The sequence below is a fragment of the Corvus kubaryi genome, unplaced genomic scaffold (genome assembly GCF_017639235.1).
Source record: "Corvus kubaryi isolate FWS band 111438036 unplaced genomic scaffold, C.kubaryi_AGA036_p1.0 37312, whole genome shotgun sequence".
In the NCBI taxonomy this organism is placed as follows: Eukaryota; Metazoa; Chordata; class Aves; order Passeriformes; family Corvidae; genus Corvus; species Corvus kubaryi.
This window is the reverse complement of record NW_024581098.1, coordinates 3,206,263-3,221,515: the sequence shown is the minus strand read 5'-3', so window position 1 is coordinate 3,221,515 and position 15,253 is coordinate 3,206,263. Positions and strand designations below refer to the sequence as shown.

At 36.7% G+C, this 15,253-nt stretch overlaps 1 protein-coding gene across 2 annotated transcripts in view; it reads right to left on the bottom strand.

The window, feature by feature from the left end:
* The window catches only part of PRKDC (protein kinase, DNA-activated, catalytic subunit), an 82,780-nt gene that overhangs the window by 40,377 nt on the left and 27,150 nt on the right, over positions 1 to 15,253 (bottom strand). For both annotated transcript variants that reach the window (XM_042029047.1, XM_042029048.1), the window contains 16 exons: positions 14,623 to 14,877; positions 13,338 to 13,564; positions 12,446 to 12,654; positions 12,191 to 12,323; positions 10,988 to 11,143; positions 10,625 to 10,825; positions 8,984 to 9,169; positions 7,943 to 8,047; positions 6,788 to 6,955; positions 6,383 to 6,510; positions 5,194 to 5,401; positions 3,888 to 4,066; positions 2,648 to 2,816; positions 2,076 to 2,141; positions 1,545 to 1,617; positions 1,179 to 1,327 (listed from right to left, as the gene is read on the bottom strand). In XM_042029047.1, coding sequence (XP_041884981.1) covers positions 1,179 to 1,327; positions 1,545 to 1,617; positions 2,076 to 2,141; positions 2,648 to 2,816; positions 3,888 to 4,066; positions 5,194 to 5,401; positions 6,383 to 6,510; positions 6,788 to 6,955; positions 7,943 to 8,047; positions 8,984 to 9,169; positions 10,625 to 10,825; positions 10,988 to 11,143; positions 12,191 to 12,323; positions 12,446 to 12,654; positions 13,338 to 13,564; positions 14,623 to 14,877 — 2,612 coding nt within the window. The remainder of the gene's footprint in view (positions 1 to 1,178; positions 1,328 to 1,544; positions 1,618 to 2,075; positions 2,142 to 2,647; positions 2,817 to 3,887; positions 4,067 to 5,193; positions 5,402 to 6,382; positions 6,511 to 6,787; positions 6,956 to 7,942; positions 8,048 to 8,983; positions 9,170 to 10,624; positions 10,826 to 10,987; positions 11,144 to 12,190; positions 12,324 to 12,445; positions 12,655 to 13,337; positions 13,565 to 14,622; positions 14,878 to 15,253) is intronic.

Genomic DNA, 15,253 nt, shown 5'->3' with positions numbered 1-15,253 from the left:
TATGATTAATAACAACACTGCATTTTATTTTAAATCCCAATCATGCCATGAGTCATCCTGATCTTATCTGTGCTTAGATTTCACTACACACTTGGTGTGTGCAACAGGGAATACATCAAATGTATTGTTCAAACAGACACCTCCCAAATGCACGCAGCAGATCTGCACGTCCTTTACCTTTTGTGCCGACAGATGCCAACTTTATGTTACTCTGACTTTACTACCTGCCAGGACAGGTGTGGCAAATGCTGAAAGCAGAGGAGGAGTTAAGCTGAACCTCACAGAAATGATTTCATTTCATAGCTCAAAGAATGCGTTAACACATGAGGGAAAGCTCTACTTCATTGGATGTGTTGTTTCACATTGACTAGCATCTGCAGCAGCTCTTTTCAGGGACACAGAGTTAATCACAAAAGAAAATTGTTTAGTTAGAAATTACAAAATTACTAGGCAAACTAGAAGCGTATTTTCTATCTTGCTTAACTTCCCTGCAGCTAAAACACCTCCTCGCTCCAAAACATGGAAACAGTTTATCTTCACCAATGTTAACAGTTATTTTGACAGATTGTGTCTTCAGTGTCTATGATACTTTTACAAGCTGTCTGATTCACACCAGGTATCTTATTCTATCAGCATTAGGGCTAGTGAGACATCTTTTGATTGCAGAAGGAACACAACTTCAAGTCTTCAAAGAACAGCATTTAATATCTCCCAAAAGCAACAGTTAAATACAAGCTGCCACAACAGAAAAGCAAAAACAATTGTTTGATTATTTATTCCATGCAAATGATACAGCCAGTTCTGTCACAGACCAAAAGAGGGCAACGATGAAACCTGATGGCTAACAGCAAAACACAACCATCAGAGGATGTGCCTGAGTGCAGTCACAAGCCATCATTTTACAACTCAGGCTGGACTTCACTCACACTGCTCAGCTTTAGAAACCCAATAGGGCATTGTTTTTCTCCAGCTGTAGACACTGGAGAGAAGAACTAAGAAAAGTGACTGACAGAAAACAGCTCAAGTCCCCTCCATCATCTTCTGGAGGAACTCATTCTCAATCAGGTAGCACAAATACAGAAGACTAGAAATTTCTCTTTCTCAACCCCAATAAATGTATGCAATTGCTCAAAAGCATAAAACTTGTCTTTCTCACAGCCCATAAGTCATTAAATTACCTTTCTCCTGAAACGAGTGCTGCTAGCTGTGACATCTTGGGAACTATAAGAAAAACCTTGGACTCCAGTAGAAAAATCAAACTGACTCATTTCTTCACTCAAACTGCTATCCATCATGTATGATGAAGAAGCTAAATACTTGGGCTCATCTAAACAGGAGAGAAGAACAGTCCATTAATCAAGGTAATTACAAGCTTTTACTGCCCACTAAAACTTGAGGGTAGGTGGGAATTGATTGTTAGATGAAATACATTGAATGCTTTTATTTGTTCCTGCTACTGTAGAAGCCAACTAAGAACACATCAAGAAACACTGTAAGAAAGGTAAGAAAGCATTTCTTTCATTGCCATAAATAAACTTTCATACCCTGGCTGCTATTCCCTGCATCCCTGGCCTCCTTCCTAATAGCAATGTACCGCTTCTTCCTTTCCAGAGGCACCTAAACAGCAAGAAATAAAGTTCTAATTACTTAATTTTAAAAAAATAGTTAATTAGTTAAAAAAAAAAATTACAGTTTATTTACACTTATTTATTTACTGGGATACAAAAAAAAAGATCAAAACCATTTAACATGAATGGAAATCTCATGTTGTAAATGATTATTTAGTGCTAAATGAAAACAACAGAATTTTTTATTCCTACAGCTGTTCACTGTCAAAATAAATACACTAAAAAGTATGTTAAAAGTATACACACTGCAGGTCTGTTACAAATTTCAGGTCTGGATTTCTCTCAGAAAAATGTATTTTAAATCATTAGAGGAATACTCCATTTTTTGTATCCGCTACAGAACCCTCTTTCTCCATATGTGAGAACTGACGTGGTCTTCAGTAACTACACTGTTAACTCATACCCTTTTTTTACTTGGAAATACTAAAGGCCAGAAATTTCACTCACCTCAATTTCAACAGGAAATGTATACTGACGCTTCAGGTCTATCAAATTTTCAAAAATCAGCAAGTTCTGCAAACCGAAGCATGTTTGGAAATAGCAAAATTATAATGCTGCACACAATAACAATTGCTTTGAATGTATTTCTTCTTTAAGGAAATTCAACAGATCAATGTACAACATAGGAAGTATGGCATGTTTTCTCTTCTACATCAGTACTCTAAGAAGAATTTTGCTATTTAACTACTCAAGAATTCACAGCACATAATATGCTCTGTAAAAAGGTCTCTCTTATTCAAGTACCTTCCAAGCCTTGGAGAACTTAAACAATAGGGGCTTTTTCCTCATATTTTAGAAAATCAATTGGGAGTGGAAGGAAAACAGTATTACTACTTCACTCACTCCCAAACAGTTGGTAAAACTGTCATCAGCTACCACTCCTTCTATTGCCTCACTGGGTAGTTTGTTAGTATAATTGCATGTCATTCAGGTTTCATTCTTTGATTTATTGCAATCAGATAACATCACTTTGTGTCTCATGCTCTGGAAGCCTTCTAACAGCAACAAAAGCTTCTCACCTTTTCTGATTTTTCTGAAAAAAGAAAGCCTTGATAAAATTTACTTTCAGTGAAGACACAACTGATGACAGCAATAGCACAATTATATGCTGCACAGTGATACTGTCTCCTCTTCTCCAGCAGTTGACTCTCTCCTGCCATATTTTCTGTAAATGCATCATAGCATGACCTTGAAATACAAACAGGCAAGAAAACATCATTAGAAGTCTTTTATTAAGCAGTACAAGAAGAGTTCCAATCAGAGACCAGTGAATCAACAGAATTTCAAGGGAGCAGTATCCGATTAAATCACCTCAGACTTGTTCAAGTATTCTGCAGGTAAATGGAACCAAAATGGAACCATTCAGCAACGACAAAGAAAACTTCCCCAACTATTTACACAGGAGTCCTTAATGTCAGGAATATGATGACAGGTAATGTTCAGGTAAGATGAATACATGTTTTGATGCATACATAAATTTCTCTCATGGTCCTTTGCCAAGAATTATGAATGGACACGCATGCTAAGGTATTTTATGGATTAGCTGAAGAAAACCAGTTTAGATGTGATTTTTAAAGGTCTTTGGCAGAAAGCCATTTATAGATCTGCAAATCATAGCCAAGAAATTCTTTGAAGTCCTCATAGGACATAGTATTGTAAAACAAAAATTAAAACAAAACAAAGCAAACAGCAATTCAGGCATCTTCTGGTTTTCTCTGAATATTAAACAAACTAAACAATACTAATTAACATACATATCTAGTACTTATCTTTTGTCCCCCTTTGCAGTGATGATTAAGCCAAACTACTCCTACTGGGTGTGCTGCTGTATTATGAAATGTAAATGAAAATCCATCCTGTCTTCTCATCAATCATATCAGTATCAGTTTTACAACACAGAACCATACTCCACATGAAAGTGTGAGTATGCTGAAACTGAAGTTGTGAAAACACAAATTAAAGGCCAAGAATCATACTGAAGAGGTAAAATAAATGCACAGGCTTAACAAATTAAAAAAAGAAAAGGACAAAAGCAGGGGCAAAAGTTATCCTGACATAGGACTGTAAGTTTACACTGCAGATCATGCTATCAATGCAAACTCAATATTGTGTATTTCATTTAAAACCAAAAGTTATGTAAGAGATTACATTTACCCTTGAATAAATCCATCTTCTGCTTCATATGGCCTACTTAAAAAAAGAAAATCTGGCCAAAACCTAATGAGAAACATAAAGTAATAAAATAAACAATAGTCTTACTTTATTAATGTCTTGGTAAGTTCATTTCCTTCTACACTCATGGAGCCACAGTAAGCTTGGTTAATTTTAGAGTCCTTGGAGTAAACTTCCTCTTTTGAAAGTCGCACATACATCACTTCTAGCAGCTTGTAATACCCCATTTTCTTGGTGACTTGTTTATCAAAAGTATATTCATGGGACTGGAAACAAATAAGCAAAATTTGGATCTTGTCTTTTCTAAATGGTTCCACAGTTACTTTAAGGTTCTCTTAGACAGCCTTTAGCTTACTTCTACCTTCTAAAAGAGGAAAGAGCTGACAATAATAAAAGACTGACAGACTCTGAGTTCCTGTGTAGTAGTTATTAAAACTGTGTTGACCCATGTTTGTCTGGTGAGCTGTGTTAACTACAATTGACCTAAATTATTATAAGGATACTGGAGGAAAATAAGCAGAGTACCAAGTGACAGCTCAGCTTCACAACACATGTAAGCAAAACTCACACCTGTCACTATCCTTGGTATCATTCAATTCATGAGTTTCTTTCTGCACCTCATTTTGGTACCAACATTTACAGCAACAGGAACATGGTGGGGGTGACCCTACATAAATCTTAGTTTTAGCATTTTGTTTCAATAACTATTACTAAACACGGGTCATTTCAGCATCTTGCTCGTCCTACTGCCTTTGAACATCTGCACCAGAAAAACCATGGGAGTGAAGAACTATAGCAAGAGCAGAGACCTCCACTGGCAACAAGACCATTGCACACAACTGTATTCTTAAATTGGAAGACAGCCTGTAAATAGAGAAAGGAAGAACTGTGCTCCTAATCCCTTGCAGAAGAATCTTTGCAATGATTACAGATGTATTTCTTTCTCTAAAAGTAATGTACCTAATTTCAGAGCTTTCACTATGGAGGTTGAAAACCTCTCCAAAAATGTAGTACCAGGCTACAATTTTATACAGCTTTTATATTTCAAGGTTAAAATGGGTTTTTGCTTTTGACAGAACTTCAGACCCCTTTAGATATATATAGCTAACATTCCAACTTCAATTTTTATACACAATAGATATGCAAACATGCATTAACTCCAAAGGAGGAGTGTGTTGGGGAATAAAGAAAAGCTTATCAATATAAAGAAAAGCTTATCAATAACAATCAAATTATATAACTGGCACATGCTTCTGTTCCAGGATACAGAAAACTAGAAAGGAAACCCGTTTTATCAGTGTTTCATTCGAAGTTAAGCAAAATGTACATACCAACATCAACATTTTATTAGACCTTCCCTAACCCTAAAAAAAATAAAAAAAGTAATTCATACCTTTGTAAACCTAGAATTAAGTGTATCCATAGCCTCTACTATAATCTTGCCAAAGAATTCTCTCAGTGCATCCAAGCTGCAGTGCCACAGGAGAGTGAGGAGGGACCGATCCACAAATGCTTGACGAGCAGTATTTGAAAGAAGTTCTTCATTTCGGAACATTTTGTGAACAGTGTCCAACAGTATCACTTGTTTGTCAGTGGTGCTCCTAAACAAGATGGAAATCTCAAGATGAAAACTCTTTTACCAGACTTCACTTAAAATCTCAAATCCTTAGGACTTTTAAATTTTTTACTGTCTGCATTCAGACCCTCTTGGATTATCCTACAAGACATGCAAGATCAGGTTGAACCACCAAGTATTACGCACCTCTCAAAAAAACCCACCTCAGCTTCTTAGGCTGCAAGAGATGGCAAACTTGTTTGTGTATCTTTAATAATTTAATCCTAAAGCAAACATTAACTTTCTCAGGTCCTTTTCACTGAGAAACCTAAAAAAAATATATATATTATCTGGAACATGTGAAGGATGTTGGCAAACCAAAGGAAAAAAAAGAGCTGTGGCTATCAAGCATTCCACTACCAGATGATCTGTTGTTCTGAATAATTTTACTAAAGCTAAAGATTCAAAAATGGGATTTGGGCATAAGGTAAATGACTTTTTCAGGAAATAACATGCTCCACAATTGTGGAGCCCATCAAAACCGGAATGTTGGTTTTGGAAGAGATACTGAATACCTCTTCTGTGGACATAGCATGTTTGAGTCTACAATTTAACACCCTGGAAATATTCAAGTAAGTAAGTGCATTGTTGTAGTTTCGAAGGGGTCAAACAAATGAATTCTCTGTCAATTTAAGTACTATCAACTTAAGTGATCATATAGGGATAGCAAATACATAACAAACAAGTACTATTGTCAACTGGATTCTCTCAGAACAAGCTTATTTACAGAAGGCTTTCCAAATTTGCACAGGCACTGGACGCGTAATCTGGAAACTGGTGCCACTTGTTCACACTTCGGAAATACTTTGAAAATGTGAAGACAAAAGCAAAACCTGAATTAAAACTACTATGCAAAACTTTATAGTGTAAATCATCACTCTTATAAGGACAATAAAATACAAGAAGCACATTTGCTCCAGCAAAAATTCAGTGAGAACAAGCACAAAATCCAGTGGACTAAACCAACCTTCTGGAAATTCTTTTGAAGCTGGCTTGAAATAAATCCTCCATGAAATGTCTGTGATCCCTACAGAGGATTTCTGTCATCAGTTGCAACAACATTGGACTCTGAGACAACTCTAACGCATCTAAAAACTGAAGAAGAAGCAACATGTAACATGAAGAGCAACACTGGATCAGATCACTTCCAACTAATGATTAATACTGATCAGAAGCAGATGCACAGAAGTGTGTGCTTATTTAATGTGCTTCTGTAGATTAAATTTCTGGATAAAGACATAACCCAGAAACAGGCAAGCTGATCCCCTCATGTAAGCTCAGAAAATATCTCTTTAATTCCAGATCCTCTGAAACATTGTTTCTAGACACAGTTCACTTCGGCTTCTAATTATGTTTTGTTAAAAATACTGACCTTCTTAGTGCAGTCTACATAGTTATTGTGCTTCAAAGTTCCTTTGGGAAACTCATCAGACCTCATGGGAAAATTGAAAGCTACAAGTTGATCCAGAGCATTCTTAAGGTCACTAAGCTTTTCTCCTGTCAAATTAGTGAAGAACGGGAGAATTATCACTGCTTGGCCCTGAAGAAAAAAAATAAACAAACATTAAAAAGATACAGTTTCACAGTAAAAAATAAGTTATTCCCTAACTATGGAGCCAGGTGAACAGGACCACAAAACAGCAGCAGTGTCTGTTTTCACTGATTCAATGGCTCAGTGTACTAATAAAAATATGTTATGTAGCTGCTCATCTTTTCAGATACTGGTTCAGAGAACAGCCTTTAACTGTCAGGTCACTGCTGAGTGAGAGTTAAAAGCTAATTAATATCTCATGGCTGACATGGCTATGAATAATATCTCACTGCTCTTTTAAGCAACCATTCAATCTCGTACAAGTCACTGATTTAATGCATCATCTTGCAGCCAAAGCAAAATCCCAAACTTTATTTATTTTGAATGCATAGGAAAGTACAAAACTCTGTCTAATTAAAGGCAGGCTGACTGAGAAGCAACTATGCAAAACGTTCATAAGTATAAAAATTTTTATTATTCTAGTCCAACCTTTATGCTCCAGCATCTTTCATAACTCACACTTCCACTCTGCAGTACTTTATCTCCCTCTCCTGCCCAAGCTGCACATAGCAGCTACTCCATTAGTACTGGTCTCACGCTTGCAGACACAGACATTCAATCTCGACAAATATTCATAATATGAGCTGTAGGAATTGCCACTCCTTGCTAAAAGCCTGATTAGCTGTCATTTCTCCAGTGAACACCTGGGAGTTCAAGACAACTTGCAACTGATGGTAATTCTTCTTCCTAACAATTACATTCCTTTCTTTTGATCAAGGGAGAAAAAAAGAGCACCTTAAACCAAGACATGACATCTGTGATAGTGCCTTCTGTCTGAAGAACAAAAAGGATGATTTACAGGTTTTAGGATGTTGAACAGAAGAATAAAAACCCGTAAGTCTGTGATAAAAATTAAGCCAAATAACACAGAATTCCATGAACAACTAACATTCTAACCTGGGGAGGGTAGGGAAGCTGAAGAAGTGAGCAATTTACCTTAAGATTTAAGCCTAAATTCTGATCAATAAGTAGACTGGTATAGGTATTAAAAACAGCTGTAAATGCTTCATGATTGGTATTGAAAGAAACTGAAGAGTCTATCTGGAAAGACAAAAGAAATAAAAAAGTTAGTTTGGGTTTTTTTTAACTAGTCAAGGAGATTTGTATTAAGGAATAATCAAAAGCCCTTGAGCTAGATTTATTTATTTCCAAAACCACACTGAATTAACAGAAACCACATACAGAGTAATTTTGGTTTTAAAAGAAGAACTAGAAAAGCTCCTACACAGTATAAACAAAATCATAATGTTGGATATTTTTCAATTCAAAAAAATATTAAGTTCCTTCTGAAAGCCGAATTTCCTACTGGTCAGTTCACTGCCAGCTAATACAGCAATACAGTTCACATTCTGTGTCCCAACACATACCTGTAAAACAATTCAAATTTAAAATAATTAAATTATAAAAAATAAAAATTCTGATCAACAGTTGATCTTTGAGCATCTTTGTGGACAACTACTTTTACAAGTTCCCACAAAAATCCCAAAAGGATAAGTAGATAATTATGTTTTCAAAATAAGGGGAAAAAAAACCAGACCAAAATCTCAATGTCACAAAAATTAAGTGTTTAAAATAAAGATAATTCTGCAGTCTGTTAATATGGGTAGAACTCCTCCACTGTGACTTTCTAGATGCCAACATGACAAAGAATGTTATCAGAGGCTGCTCAGAGTTCACTCTCTCTACTTCTACCAATTCTCCAAAAGGAAAAGAGGCAGCTAAACAAGAACAATTAAATGAGAACAATTAAAAAAAAAAAAAAATGGTGGTAGGGGGAAGAAGAGCAGTATCTAGTAATTTCCACCTGTCCCAAATGTTTTTGTCCTTTGCTAATAAAAACTCAGATTCTAACATTGTCCAACTTTTCCCTTTTTTCCCCAAACATAAAACATTTGACTTAAACAGCATTTCTTGAAAATAAGATGCAATCCCTACATAACTAGAAAGGTTACTTGAATTTTATAAAGCAGTGCATACCTGCAGAACTTTAGCCAGCAGGGTCAAGACTGCCATTTTGCTCTCAGCAGATGAACCTTTGGCCCACCAGCTGTCCAGTTTCTCCCAGTTTCTCAGCACAGCTGTCACCAGTTTTGCTCCTTGCTGCTTGCGCACAGCACGGTCCCTAAAACTCTGATCTAACATGCCATTCAAAATGCTCCCAACCTGGAAGGAAAAGCAACAGGTAAGATTCTTGCATCCCAAATGAAAGGGTGATAGGATCACTTCAGTGGTATGGGCAGTCATAAAAAAGAAGAATCACAAAGCAATGCTAGATTTAAATCTCAAAAGGATGCAGAAGAAAGGTCTCTGCAGGAAATTAAAAACACACCCTTCTCAAAAGAAAAGGCGCCTCTCCAATTTATTCCTGTTTCAGAGAGCAGTGCAGCAATTAGTTCCGATACCTTTTGTGTATATATGGAGAAATAAATGATAATCCAGAATAAAGATCAATACTTGGTAATTTTAGTAAATGCGAAGTTGAAAAATAGCACATATGCTAACTTATTCACATCCATTTTGAAAAGAAAAACAACCCTTGCATAGCAGGTATGAACTAAGTATGCTTGAAATCTCTTTTCTTCAAAAACTGTTAGTCACTATCATCAATCAGATAGACTTAAAAGAGTTAATGTATTATGGCATGCTCCACACCGGAAACACTAGATAATCATCACCAGAAAGAGCCTTTTAAAACATACACATTCCTCTACAGTCTAACTGAACAATTTTTAGTATGACCAAAAATGATGCTGCAAGTGTTTTAAACTACTACTTGGATGCAGCACATCTAAGCATAACATTTGGGATTATAAAAGAGCCAATTATTTTAAAAGGATGATTCTACTTTGCTGAGCATCTTTTAAATCAAAAGGAAAAGCAGGCTTTCCATCTGTCTTTTTGACCCTTCTGTTATCAGAAGCAGTGAAGGAAGGCTTCTCAGATCGAAGCTTCCTTCATGGCACTGAGTTCTGTAAGTGCAGTAGACAAACAGGAAGAAGCCTGTTGAGCCAAACAAGCAGTGCTGAGACTGAGTACATGACAAAGTATTTATTTCAGCTTAGGAGGGTTGTGTGTGTGTATGTCTTTCTTTTTAATACTCTGATCTAGCTCTACCCTGGTTCTGTGAACTAAATGCCCATTAGTAGCTGGAGTTTGTTTTTCAGTTTAGTTTTATCCAAAACAAATCCAAGCCACATGCTCTGGGACCATTCTGCAATGAAAATCAAAGCACAGTAAATGGGTCCCTCCTTTGAAAGAACATTTTTCATCTGAAATACTATGCAAAGACATCCTGAAATACATAGATTTCAGGATAGGTAATACGTAAGCACTTGCCACTCAGTTTGATGTGAGATCGTGGAGTAATGCCAGTTTGCCACAGATCATGAAGGTAGTGCCAGTAGGTCAAGACAAAAAAACCCCAAAAGCCAAACCAAAAACTATCAATGCATTGCTGTCTGAAATTCAACCCAATTCACTTTTTTCCCCACTACACACCCTATCTCTAACAAAAATACAATTGTTACTTCTAACATTCCCTTTTGACTTTGTCCTTTTAAAGAGTAAGTCCAAAACATTCCCTTTTGACTTTGTCCTTTTAAAGAGTAAGTCCAATACCATTTGAGGATTGCTGACAGATGATTCCATAAGTGGGACTATCACATCCAGGTTTTCCAGCAGCTGTTGATTGATGGTTTCTGAGAACAGGCTGTAGAAATACTGTCCATGAGAGAAATTCATCAGGTGGTTCTGGGATGCTCCTGATAGTGGCACAGATAACACTACTGTGTTCAACAGCAGACTTACTAGCTCCTCACACTGTGAAAATTAAGGTATAGAGACGAGTTATCTCAAGGACATTACATTTCACTTAAAAATTTCTTAGAAAAGCACATGATTTTTTTTTTAAAGCTATCATCCCAAACATATTTATTTTGTTTATTTTATTTTGAGTATTGAAACTGGAGAACCATGTCCTACCTGCTCATCAATAGCAAAGGCCAGCTGCAGGAGCCTATCAGCTAATTGCTTACTGCTGATGTCTAATGATGGAAGGGATATCCTTTCACCCCCAGGTGCAATGCCTTTATAAACAACTGAAAGAAGCTTGGAGCCAACTAAATGAGGCCCTTCATCCTATGGAAACCAAAAAAGAAGTGACAATCAATAAAAGCTGAAAAAAGGCATTCCAATCCATCTGTATAGTTAATTAAAACACTTGAACTGCCAATCATTTCCTTATAAAGCAATGCAAATACAGCATGACAAGACACCTTTCTAACTCGGGGATAACATTTTAAATGAGACAACCCTATTGTGCACAAAGTTCAGAACAAACTAACAGTAATTTGAAAATCTTCCCAATATTCTGATCCTCCTCCACCTTCTCAGGTTTACTTGACTACAGAAGTAAAATGAACAGCTAAGTCAGGATGGGTGGGACACAAATGGTAAACCATGTGGCTCCTTGATTATCACTATACTGCAATCAGAGGTCTAGATTTGGTTGATATAGAGGATGGATAGCACACAGAAATGAAATATTTTGTTACTTGTTAGTTTTGCTCAGCCTTGTTAAGCCTGATTCACAAGTTCTCAGTCTTTGAGGCTGTTGCATAACCAGATTTCCTTCAATTGCCCAAAGCAGAGATTTACTACAATCAGAAACTTAGTAGAAGGAATTTGAGTAATTTAGCCTACATCCTCACACTTCAGAGCTCTTTATCCTGTTTTCCTGCAATTCAGACCCACTATGTTGCCTCTGATCAGACAGGACATATTCCTTTCCTAATTTCCCTCATCACTTTGAATGGTCTCTGTGTAAAAGCTGTTAAAAAAATGCCTCCTTTATAGTATAGTTAATCCTGATTTTTGAGCTTTCAGTCTTGTGAAGCTCACTGAAAGGAAGCTTGAGAATCTACATTCTGATTTCCAGAGTCTGGAGCCAACCAGAGAAAGGCTAATATAATTTTAAAGGTTGTTCAAGCTTTTTATGCTACTAAGATTTGTAGAATAACCATAAAACATTTATTTTTGATCCCATTCAACACTAGCTTTTCACTGTTGATCTCATTTTAAACAACTTCATCTGATCTGTTCTCTCTTTATATCATGGTTTTTTACACAGGAAAAGCTCTTTACAATATACAAATGTTCACTATTATTTTCTGTATTAACAATTACCTGACCATGAAGAACGGAATGAAGCACGCCAGATTTCTGGAGCTGCTTGCAGGCAGAAAGGACAGAACTAAACCTAACTTGATCAAAACGTGCCTCTGAATTAAAGAGATCAACAGAATAAAGGTCCTCAATGCTAGAGAGGAAAGAGAAGCAATAATGTTACATTAGTGCATCCACAGACAACATTATTTACTTTCCATTTCTCACAGTGAGTGTTTGTTCTGGACTCATGCTTACCAGAAAGCCCCTACTTACCTCTGTGGTGTGATTCTTTTTTTTATGCACGGTTTCAAAGATTCCTGATAGGGAGATCTCATCAGAGCTTTCATGAGTCTTACTGAGATATCTGGGAGGTTTTTCATGACTTGCACATCAGCTGTGTTAAAGCCTACATGTGATGGATCACACACTGTCATCACCACAAGCTCTATGAAGCTTGCATTTAGCAGTTTCTTCTCAAGCAGCTGGAAGGAAAAAAACCATAAAATAAAAACTTGAAAAATTAATTTAGATTTCTCTATTTAATTCTTCATAACTTACCATTAATCCTATCTAAAATGAAAACAAACATGAAACAGTACCTATTCTCACTGACTTTCCCTATTGAAATGTCTGACTTTCAATCATTTATGCTAACGCACAGAAATGAGGTATCTATAGAAATAGACATAGGATATATGCTATCCCATCAAACTGCAAGTAAGACCTTTTAAACCACATAGGCCTGTTTCAGTCCTGACTATACACCTGTAAATCCTGATGTACACCTCTGTACACACTATCAGAGAGATTTGCTGAAGAGACAATCACAGTCTCAGAACTAAACTTGGCAGTGTAAATTTCCTAAGAGACTCAGAAGTACTACACTTTATATAGTTAAATATGGTTTATATTGCATCAAATACAGACACCAATAGAGGGACAAATAGAGAAAGTGAGATAGAGGAACCTGAATATCTATACTGAATTCAAGAAAGGCAGATTGTGTTAATTCTTTCTGCCTTTTAAGCAGCTACCACCTCCACACATTTAATGCCATCAGGAATCATACAGGAACTAATCATTGCAAGTACTCCATATACAGAACACATATATTTAACCACATATAAAATTTGAATCTTTTATCCACTACAGATATCAGAGCTACCTCCCAGAAATCCTGCTGGCACATTTCCAGGATCACGGTGACAAACTCCATGATCCGGACGATAATGGTACACTTGCTGTAGTTGTACACGTCTCTCTCCTGTGGACTGAACGTGCTGCCTTTCAAACTGCAGTCAAAGCACTGCTCTGCTGCGTGGATATCATGCAAAGCAATAGTGTCAAGGAAGAACTGCACGGCTTCCAAGAACGAGGAGCTTTCATTTACACCTAGAAAGAATCACACTTAGTTGAAATGATACAGCAGCTCTCAATTTAAAAATATTGTCATTCTTCCATGACTGTTTCATGCTTGGAAGAAAACAGTCAAATTGAGATGACAAACAGAGAGATGAACATCTCACACCAGTGTTTTCTGAAAGCTCTATGCCAGTTCTAAATATTACCATTCTGGGCAATAGAATAGCAGGGCAGCTTTGTACTTAGTGATCACTCCAGAAACTGACCACTACAAGCACTGATTAATGATGATGATGATGATGATGTAGGCTCACATAATGAAATGGATAAAAAATTTAAATCCCTACTTTTGCATGACTTAGCCTTATGTTAGCTGCATCCAGCAATGATCTTACAGTACTGTTTTAAACCAAGAGAGACATAACACTGACAGACAGACCACCTGAAACTTGTACAAGACTATGAAACTGTACTATCAGTGAACAAAAGCATTTTGTTTAGACTTGCAAGAATAATTGAAAGAAAAACCTTTTGGCAGACCCAATGGCTAAACAAGGTGTTAATTATTTTACCTGATCAAAATTCAAACACAGGGCTTTTGGACCTGACGCAATTGATGCATCAGGAACTGAAGAAAGGTAACATGTACAGGGCTTGAATTAAAAAGATGACTTCTTTCACTGTTTTCTGGTAGCTTCCTCCAGATATTAATAAAGAGCAGGTAAAAAGCTTTGGACAGATTTAAAGAAAAATATGATAAAAATCTATTGCTCTTCTGAGCAGTGGGATTTTAGCTGTACAGAATAATTTTTGAAGATGAGATAGAGTAAAAGAAGTTATTGATAAGTGGATGACTCAGAAATGCAAAGATGCATTTCTAAGGCTAAAAAGAAACATTTTAAGATTCACAGTACTTCACAAAAAAACCCCCATCCCATTACAGCTGTCATTGGAAAACTTTGGGAGAGTTTGTAAAACCATCTATTCTACATTTGAAAAAAAAGCTTCCAGTCCAAGTTAAGAACTCATCTTGGGTGGGCTTTATGTAACACACACGAATGAACCCAATGCAACATTTAATCACTCACCCAGTATTTCATAAGGTTTGATCACCTGCAGCTCAAAGAATGTATTGTAGCAATCCAGTGCTGCTAAGAACATGTCCATCCACTGCATGACAGCCTGTAAACTGAAGGGTTCCTGCATACCACGGAGAGTTGGCTGAGAAAGGATCCCAGATGGACTTTTGGCATCGGTGCCACCTCCTTCAAATTTGTTAATGAGGAAAGAAACACCTCTGCTTTTTAGAGTATCAGCCAGCCAAGAAGATGGAGACTTATTTCCTGAAAAAAAACAAAAACAGAAATATAAATTCTCTAGGAAAAACACATTTCAAACTAGCAAGGAACTAGAGGCAGATGAACTAACACACTCAAACTTTGTGATTTAAACTGTGTCTTCTAGCAGAGAAGGTATTGGTTCTGCTTTAGCCTCGGTCACATTCCTAAAATTACTCATAAGGAAGAGGCCAACTTTTAAGACATTCACAGTTCCCCATCAACAAAGTTTGCTTTTTTTTAGCTGGATACAACAGTAGCTTTGGGCCTGGAAGTAAGTTTGCACTAAAAGCCTCTTCTACATCCAAAAACATCCCTCAAGCCCTGAGGTCTTCACGGTACCCGATTTGCAGTATAAGCAACTACTCAGTTTCTATTTAAC